We start from the raw sequence: 10,752 nt of genomic DNA, 5'->3' as shown, positions 1-10,752 counted from the left end.
TAAGTTACTACGTTACTTAGTACGTTACTTACGTTACGTTACGTTACGTTCGTTACGTCTCTACTCTCTCTCTCTCGTCTCTCTCTCTCTCTCTCTCTCTCTCTCTCTCTCTCTCTCTCTCTCTCTCTCTCTCTCTCTCTCTCTCTCTCTCTCTCTCTCTCTCTCTCTTTCTCTCTCGATAATTAATTATTCCCTAGCGCTCAGCTGACGGCCACCGCTGACACGTAGTCAATTTTTAATTTTTCATCGGATTCATGATTTGCTGAAGTGGCTTCTTACCCACGTCATCCCGCTCCAATTGTTCAATAATACGTAACTCGTGCAAAATAATGGATCGTCAGGTTATCAAAGGAAGTGGCATAAATCGAAGTGGCCCTGAAATTAACTTCCTCCGACTTTCGTGATGAGAGCGAGATTGAAATTGGCAGTAGGGATCGATTATTACAATAAGAAAACTTTGGCACGAGACTAATATTTTACGGCGGAATACCAGCGATTTGAATGTGAAGTTAGTATATAACTAGTATAGTATGTAATAATATCCCGACAATAACTGTATATCTTATTCGATCTTCCCGAAATAATTATTGCTTTCCCATTGCATTGAGAAATGCAAAAACAAAATAAAATTATCATCTTTTCTTCCTCTCTTTTTCTTGTCATTCATTTAAACTTTACTTTATTAATTTTCTTTTTAATTTACTTTATTAATTTTCAATTTAAATGTCGTCAGAGAGATTACATAATCCCTTAATTGAATAAGATAATAATTTATTGCATACTAAGAAGAGATTATTGTATTAAATCTTGCGACGGTTTGTCAAGGTAATGACCAGCAACGCTATTGTTAATTAAATAATAGCAAGCAAATCTTGATGAAATATGATACCTTAAAGAACCCGCAATACTTATGTTTACGGAGAGAATGCAGTCCCGCTGTAAAGGTATTATTGTTAAGACAGATCTTTGCGACATATCCACAGACTTATAGTTTTCGAAATCACAGGAGCCATTGTCCAGTGGGGATCCTGCTGACAGGCGTTAGTTAAATGTGAGTTTTTCGCCGACGGGCCCCATGTAATTTGTAACTCGTGCGAGGTGAATGCGGCTTAAAGATGGTTCAAAGAAGCTATATGAGTCAGCCGTCTCTGAAAGTGAATCTCCCGCGACGAAGCGGGGACGTGCAGCTGGCACAGTGGAACCGATCGGGATCGACTAAAGAAGAAGAAAAAGAAGAAGAGGGAAAAGAAGAAGATAACTACAACGACGACGCAGGGAATTCGATGAAGTGGATGGTGATGAGAACTAGCACCGATTACGCAAGAAAACCGCGGGATAGGATCCAGATCTCGTTAACCCGGGACCGGATTATTTGTTTTTCGCAAATCCCCGTTTCAAGTCATCACCGGTCGAGCTGTGCAAGAGCGCGCGCGCGCGGATTCGTCGCACCGCGACCACCGAGTGATTTATGTATAGCGAGGATAGCGAGGATCATCGCGATGATTAATTACATTATACGTACTTCCGCAACCTCTCTTTTTCGTTATATGAAAACGATTATAGTTTTGCGGGTTTTTAATTTGAAATTGAAAATGTCATCAAAAATTTCACGTATCATCTTTTTAAAATTGACTTACAAAAAAAATTCGAGCCAATAAAGGCTTGTGAAAAAGTGCAAATGTCATTTACAAATGTATTGCCATATCCTATTTTTCCTATACGATTTAAATAAATCTTATTTAAGAAAGTAATTCCAGATTCCAATTTTATAATTAGATTTTTTATAATTAGATTTTTTTTATGTAAAATCTTCAATTCCGACATATTTGGTCGCACACGTTAAAAAATATTCCTGTCTTCTCTCGTTATTTAGCTCAGAAACGTAATTAGATCCTATCAGGCGTGAAGTGGGTCTGCTGACAGGTTTAATGCGCACGCGAGGAAGTTACTTAACCCTTCCGCTACTAAAACGGGAAGCCTTTGCCGTATTCACTACCACACGTTACTTAAAACCAACTGTGATCGTCCGAGTGAAATAAACATATTGGCATTGTCTTCCCTCCCAATTACAATAATAAATAGAATTAGTACGATCGATTCTTGAACTATGCAAACAATCGCAGATTAAAAAGAATGACTTAACAAGAAATAAAAAGAAGCGATTTCCTACCTCTAGATATCCGACAGGTCCATTGAAAGGATAATCGCCGAGACGGCGTTCCTCGTCCAGGAATTTTCCGGCTTTTCCATTCACCGGCGGGCAGAAGAGGCCGTAATTGAAGCTCTCCTTCAGCTCCTGTAAGGCGATAAAATTTTGATATTTGAAGGCATAAGTAAATCGCGCGAGAGAGGATCAAAGCGACCCGCCACCCCCACTTTTCCTGACTGACACATGCATGTAGCAATAATAATAAACAGGCATCTTTCAGAGGTAATATTCAGGCATACGATTACTTTGTAAAACATTCTCTTTTCAATAATAATCATGCTTATTTGATAATTGGATGACTCAATGCATTGCTTAATATTTATATTGCATATGGTGCACTCAGTGTGTACATATCACCAAATATCAATACGATTAATGTTATTAATACCCACATGATTCGATGTAACTTATTCCAGCGATGTTAAACGATAAATAAAAACATTAATTTATCTGAATTAAAATTGATTCAGATTTTATGAAAATTATTATTTCCATATAGAATTATATTTAATTTTGTAATTTATTTTAGATACATACACACATATATATATATATATATAATTTACTTTTTTAAATTATATTAAATATTATAATTATAAATATAATTTATAATTATAAATATATATTATATTTTTAACAGATATTTAAACTCTCTAAAAAGATATACATTGTTCATTGCGTGTGATTACAGTTCTTACGAATTTACTATAAAATTCTCTTAGGCCAATATCTTTAGTATTCATAGGCACAGAGAATAATGTGACAAACTACTTTTTCTCTATGAATACCAAACAAGGACCGGAGAAAATCAATTCTCGATTACATTAATAGTATTTATGACATTCGATAACGGTAGCGGAACGTTCTTTTTCACGATGTTATAATATTTAACGTTTAGCGAGTAACGACTCGAGATAGGCGAAAAGCAACGCCGAAGAACGCGCGTGCCATGCACCTCCGAGAACCGCATATTATCACCATATATTCCACTTATGCCACGCGAAAGATCGGCGACGATGCGAAGGAAGACAGTCAGGCCAACCCGACAATCATGGCAACAATAGCCAAGAGTGCAACACGTGCCAAATTAAAGGTTTCGTACATAAAAAGAACGGGAGTCTCCGTACCTTCCCGTACCGATGGTGGAGGTGTGGTCGACCATGGGAAAGTCATGAAATGCGAAAAAAAAGGCAGCTGACGAGCGAGAAAACGGATGTGAACATTTAGTAGCAGATGCTTCAACGTTTTTTTTTTCTTATATGTCATAGAGAGCATCGACTTAAAGACACTCACAATCGATAAATTATCTTACAATGAAGATATCTATTTTAATAATCGTATCACAGCGAAGAATCTTACGAAGAATCAAACGATTTTTTATCGCTCATTGAACGATATAGATATAAATAAGGATATTTTTTCATCTTAAGATATAAGATTTTAAATAAGGATATTTGATCAAAATAAGAGTAACAGTGCGACATAGCGCATTCGAGACAGGATTATAGAACAGCAATTGTATTCTGTCATTTTTAGAGGTTTCCTCTGGCTGTATTTAATGTGCTTTCCTCAAGGTTCATATTTACAAGTAATATAACGTCCTCGTTTCGTTCTCCATTCGCGAAGCCGGCTCAATGATGCGTCCGTGACACGCTCGTCAGTGGTTTCCTTCGTCCCGCAAAGCTTCATCGTGGGACGTCAAAATTGAGATTTGCAATGCGAATGAATAAAATGATGAAGAGGCAGACTTATAGTATCAGATTTACAGTAAAATTTTACTTAACAAAACAATTTCCAAATACATATTCTTTTTTAATAAAAATAACTAAGCTATTTTTTCCTATTATACATACATTTATTCTATTATATATGTCAAAGAATAATTTTTTTATCTTCTTTTAGGGATAAATTAATTGCTAAAGACTCTTTAATGATAATACACAAAGATTGGATACAACAGGGCATAGGAATCAAGCATGGTAATTCTTATGCAAATCAAATGGTTAACAAAATTTTATTAATAATTAATTCACTTACATATTTCGGCTCAGTTTTGAGCCATCCTCAGAAACAGTATGATGTTGTACATTACAAAAAAAATTTTTTTCTTTCAAATTAATTCATTTTAGTGAGCCATCTCATCTATTACAAAAACTATAATATTATATAAAAACAAACTCTAATAACAATCTAAAATGTATTAAAATTATTAAAAGGTAAATTTTTTTGGAAGCAAAAACGATTTATTGTAAAACAATAGAAGGTAACTCACTAAAACAAAAATTCATCATATAGCAAACATTTAAATTCAAACATTTTATAGGTTTAGTCAAAAATTAGACCATTCTTTGACGTTCAGCGAATCAGTGTCGATTATGTTGAAATTAATGGATAACTTTTAATACACTTAATCGCAAAGAAAAAGAAAAAAAGAAGGAAAGAAAACTCTGATATTAATTATAGTTCAGACGAATATCAAAATCAAAAATGAATCTTTAATAATTTTATATTAATAATATTAATGAAATGAAGAATTTATACTGATCTCGTACACTGATTCTATTGTTTTACAATAAATTTTGCTTTAAAAAAATTTATCTTTTAATAATTTTAATACATTTTAAATTGTAATGTGTATTTACGAAAAAGCATAATACCAATTAAATAAATTAAATCAAGGAAAAAACGCGCGTTTCTTGTAAAAATCTAGATTCGCACACTGAGAAAAATTTCTGATTGAAAATGGACAAATCAGAGAATTCAAATCAATTAAAATTCTGATTATTTTAAATAGAATTATAATAGATTCGAGAAACTCTTTTCAGTGCACCCTACCTTAATTTATTATATGATCAATGCGTAAGATCAAACTTGCCTAATTAGTGTAAATTGAGTAAGATGAGACGCATAATTTCAAGGAGCGAAAGAGAATTACACAGGAACGGAAGCATTGTTCATTCGATGAATGGTTCGCGAGTGGTTCGCCTCTGTCACTCATGACATCCTGGACAAAAATGAAGCAGTCCTGCCAAACCGGCGCTCCTACTCTAATTAGTGCCGCGGTAATTGCTTCATAAAGTCCAAAGAGGCGGCATAATCGCACCATAGTGAAACGTGCCTCGCGAGTTTCTTCGATTACCAGGAGAACGGATGAGAGGCAAGGTCATAGGAATCAAGAGTGGAAAAAGTCAATGATCGACGATTAAAGTAGAATCGAGAAGAATTGATTACCATTATCATCCTGCCTCCTTCATAACGTTTTTCAACGATACTCGCCATAAAGAAGAGAGCCATAAAGAACCGACCCCTTCGAAAGGCAAAGTCCTGAGGACCTCATCGTTCCTTCTCTTGTTTAAGTAATCTCCTTGTACACGTTCTCTAAAGAAATTTCCCGATTTTATCATAAAATTCTCTCTTCTGCACGATATATTAATTTCTAAGGAAGGATACACTTCCATGAAGATATATCTCATCCTCAAGTATGAACAATTACTTGTGTATAGCATGGGATCGCTCTTTAAGGCAACTTCTGTAGTCCGTGTTGAAATATCACCGATACTATCGAGAATTCGAGAGAGAAAAATATTCTTGGTACATCTCGGACGCACACTAAAAGAATTTACTAAATTTTAATAAATACTTGTTTTAATAATATTAACTAAAAACATTTACTTTATTGAGTAAATATTTGCTCAATAAAAAAATGATACTTAAATTAAATTAACGGTTCTCGTACTAAATAAATAAACATTTAGTAAATATTTAGTTAGTGCTATTCAAACAAGTATTAATTAAAATTTAGTAAATTTTTCTTCAGCGCCTTTTCCTCTTTTCCTTTCGAACACGTGCACGTGCTTGCGCGTGCCGCGACCTAGATGAAGTATGCACGAGAAGAGGGTCGCCGCGTTAAACGGCGGGATTCTTTTGTACGGCCCTGTATGGGAGAATAATGGCCGAACCGTGTCTCAATCGTGCTTTATGGGATGTAATTGCGGTCTGGCGAGGGGGGGGGGCCAGCCTCGCCGATGTTTAAGCTCGGCTTGGCCTGGCCAGCGCCCGCGTTCGCGTTCGCTCGCACACGAGCAGTGCGGCGACGAGCAAGGCGGATAGGAGCGTTACGGTTTTAACCTTCGCAACGAAGCACGAAACGAGTTTTCGTCTTCTTGGGGCGCGTCTTTGCCTTCGTGCCAGCGATCTCTGCTCGCTCTTGCGACCGATCGTCAGCATCCTCGTCGTTGACTCCGCGAATTGTTCTTCTCCGCGACTGACAACCACACCGGCGAACCGAGGCTCGACACTCCAAATTTTTTTCACTCCAGCATGAGCGAGTTTTATGAGAACTCCAATCATGGGAATCTCTCGTGGAAAAGTTAAACCGGATCCTATCGAGGCCCACGTATGTTCTACTAAAAAGTAAAAGAGTTAATATATTCCAAATTATAAAAGACATTCCGCTTATAAAATCTGATCATTTGCTCATTTCTCTATTTCTCTATGGAAGTGGGCCTTGATTCATCCGAAAATAAATACCTGTCGAATTTGAGCTATTCGATCTTATTCCACTTTCCCCGAGAGACATCTGTACATCTGTTGGTCCACGCGACACGACAACGACAACTTATGATCGCTCGTACAAAAAGGCAATAAGTGGCGAAAGAACGAAATGAAGGCGAAAGGTAAAGGACAGAGGGAGTAGATAGGAAAGGGTGGAGGACGGACACAAAGGCGAGTAGAATCATCCGAAGTGCCGGACACAGCATCGGCGTTAAAGAGAAAATACGACCCATAAAATTTCGATCTACGCATCGGAGAGACTACGCGACGGAGAAAAAGAGAGGGTAAAACGGGGCGGCCATGGTGGAATACGAAATCAAATTGCCGGGACGCATCGAAAAAAGCAGTCATCGAGACTTTAATAGCGGTTCTTTGAGCATCCGCTGGCTTACACGGCCACGCATCGCGAAAGGGTTCCGAGTAAACGTTCGACTGTGAACTCTGTGATCATGCGCAGCTGGAAGTGAACAAAATCGGTGCGATATTGGACCTCCTAATGGAATAAAAACTAGCGATAATCTTGTCAATCAAAATTATTAATTACTACACATGTCATAATATGATCGATATGTCACGATATCACGAGATTTCTTTCTTCATATTGGATGTTAATAATATAAATTTTCTACCATTATAATATTAATTGACACAGTTATCGTAATCATAGTTTTTAATCGAAAGCAAAACTTTTGTATAATCATTGATTATCAAGATAGAAGATACCGGTTGATCTGACAATGCGCGATAAGGCCGCTGTTTAATTTGAAACGATCCGTAGGATCCTACGGCTCGACAATGCGAAGGCATTCTGCGAAGCGCAAATATTTATCTGGAAGTTTATTCAAGCATCTTCTCCCGCGTCCATCAAGCTGACTCACACCATTATCGCAAAAGCGATCGACGCACTACCATGCTGCATTGAAAGATCTTGCGATATCGAGCCCATAAGCCACCATGGATTCAACTTTTGAACAAAGGTTAATGACTAATCTCGATAAGATAAACAATTTATCTCGTGGAAAATATAACGAGCGATTTCTTAATGATTATCGACGTTAATATTAGCCGATGCCTAATTGAATATCTTGATAGTGCGTCGATTGTTTTATCATTATACTTCAAAAACACATTAATACATATTCCCTAATATAAGCCATTATATAAAACATTTCATAATGATGCCTTGGTTTAAAATTAAACAGCAAGTGCGTTATAATTTTGTATATATTACAAATAGATCTTTCCTTCTAAGATTTGTTGTTGATCGAATTAAAAAAAATTAAATTACATTCATAATATCGATAGTTAGTCAATGTAATTTATCTTAATTCAATACATAGCAGCTGCAACTGCTAAAGTCAAAAAGATATTAGAATTTCTAAGGAAACTCATTTATCTTAATCTGTAAAATAAATTATAAAGCTTCGACTTAAAAAAATTAAATAAGATATTTAAAAAAACCGATAAAAAATTGCAATTATGTATAAGGAGCTTCCGATATATCCGATTTATTATCGAAAAATTGAAGTAAGAAGATGAAGAAACGAGTGAACTGTCGATCAAAAAGTGAGGAAAAGAGATGGAAAGGAACAATCTATTCTTCCGGAAAGATCGCTGTGAAATGAAAAAGTCCTTTAGGCACCTTTATTGATTCTTAAGCCCGTCGTCGCTTTTTGTCTCACGTCAAACTGGTTATTATAGAACTGGTTCCGGTTTCATCACCGGTCACTATTATTGGCGCTTAACAGCAATTATCGCATCCTTTCCTTGAATCACATCGCAAAAAGGGTACTTTAATTTCTTAACCGCGTAAAAAAACGTCTTTTTATTATTATTAGCGTCGTATAAAAAGTGAACTCGAGATGCTAAAATCTCAAACAAGACGATTATGACGTTCACATTAATATATTTTATATGAATGCGATTCGCATCAATTAAAATTATTTTTTGGATGTTTATTGTGTGCACAATAAATTCTACGAAGTTATGGTAGCCAGATGTTCATTAATTAGTTGATATAATTAGAAAATAGCAATTATATAGTCTGATTATTTATAATGATTCATGAGCAGCAATATAAATAAAAACAAACTAATGTAACATGCATCATTAATAAAGCCATGTAAATTGACTCTCTTTGAGAACGGAATCAATGTACACACTTTCACTGTCCTGAATAAGAATTCTAAAGAATCTTTTCGCGCATCTTATTATAATGATACTTGGATATCGTGTTCTTATTAATTCATCACGCGCGATAATTAGCATTCATTATCTTGGAATTACGATAGCAATTTCGAGTGCACCGAATATGTTTCTTTTTTATCTGTATAAAAATAACACGCCCAGATTCGCGTCTTTTGGCATCAAGAAAAAAAAATTGTAAGAATAAACTTACAGATATGATTAACATGACATCACATTTTCGTCTCAAGACTGTCGCCATATTCGCCGTCGAATCGAATTTCGTCAAGTAACTCAATTTTCTAGATCGCAGAATCGAGTCAGCATCGTTCCGGTAATTGGCAATCAATTCCGGAGGCCGACAGGCTCCACGTGCGACGATATTTCGATCACTAACGCTAGCTATAGAAGTGTGTTTTATTAGGCAAATTACACTTTCTACAAGTCATATCTTTATCGTGTTGTGCAACAGCGATAAATTGTCCTGGGTTAATTCTTTAGGCGGCTGAATAAAATATGCATGAATAAAATATGCAGAGTAAAATCTCTCGTATTCTACTCTCGAATTAATAGCCATTCCTTTTTGCATCGAGATAATGAAGGTACGACAGCAATTACCATTTGAAAGTTGAGAATATTTAGTGACGTAAATTGACAGATACGAAAAATAAATAACATCTTTCAGTATTTTTATCTCTGTTACCTGGACTTTATACAACGTGACAGCAAATAAAGCTCACTGCCGACAAATTGGTGTACGCGATAAGGTTTTTGTGCCACCATGTAGCCACTATACTGTTTGGTGCGATTCGGCACGCGTTGAATTATAGGGCGATTATCGGACTCGTTTCGTGCCGCGGATACGTTTCCGTGCTTCAGCATAGTAAACTTCGACATTCCCCTCTAGGTAAAGAGATCAAAATTCTCACTACCTCCGCGGAAATGGATGGATCTCGATTTTAATCAACCGTTAACTACATCGTTAGCAGCAATTCGTACATAACTTGGAAACGCGCGCGTGGTCCCGCAGCGCGTGTATATACGCTCTGCGCAGAGGTGTCGGCTAATCAAACTGGAAATTACACCGACAAACTGCGCGCGAGAGCCGCATTTCGTTGGCTCTGAATGCGGAAAGTCAGCCGAGCGACTCGCAAATTAGCGGATATTGGCAGCCGGCGCGAAACGTTTGGCAGAGAATTTTTGTCAATTAACAGCGGGAAGTTCGTTACCCGGTATGGAATGTCGACGGGTTCTCGCGTTGTTTTCACAGTAATTTTGTTACGAGATCAAAAAATTATTTTTTCAGCCTATCAAAAAACTGAAATGTAATACAAATAATTCGATTTAAACTTGATATTTGAAAAGAATACTATACACTGAAAGAGAAGCTTTTGGTATTTGTGACTAATATAATACTAATATAATTACATGGTAGCATAATTATGATTATTATTACTATAATATTAATAATAATAATTCTATGTACAAATATTCTATTCCTGTCAAATATATGTATATAGAGTGTTTAAAAAAACTATTCAGTATTTAAATAGTACATTGAAAAAAAATATAGTCAATTTTAATAAATATTTTGTTGAATGCTGCTAATTAAATATTTATTAAAATTAATTATATTTTTTTCTCAGTGTAGATACAAAAAATTTCACCAGATATGACTAAGTTGACATCGACCAGCCATTACGATTGTAGGAGATATGGGAAATCCCCTCTCTCTCTCACACACACACACACACACACACACACACACACACACACACACACACACACACACACACACACGCACG

At 36.0% G+C, this 10,752-nt stretch overlaps 1 protein-coding gene across 1 annotated transcript in view; it reads right to left on the bottom strand.

Moving 5' to 3' along the window:
• Positions 1–10,752, bottom strand: part of LOC105626175 — a 38,887-nt gene that overhangs the window by 12,971 nt on the left and 15,164 nt on the right. The window contains exon 4 of the mRNA XM_012207517.1: positions 2,171–2,296. Coding sequence (XP_012062907.1) covers positions 2,171–2,296 — 126 coding nt within the window. The remainder of the gene's footprint in view (positions 1–2,170; positions 2,297–10,752) is intronic.

The sequence above is a fragment of the Atta cephalotes genome (genome assembly GCF_000143395.1).
Source record: "Atta cephalotes unplaced genomic scaffold scaffold00001, whole genome shotgun sequence".
Lineage (NCBI taxonomy): Eukaryota > Metazoa > Arthropoda > Insecta > Hymenoptera > Formicidae > Atta > Atta cephalotes.
This window is presented reverse-complemented; position numbering and strand designations above follow the sequence as displayed.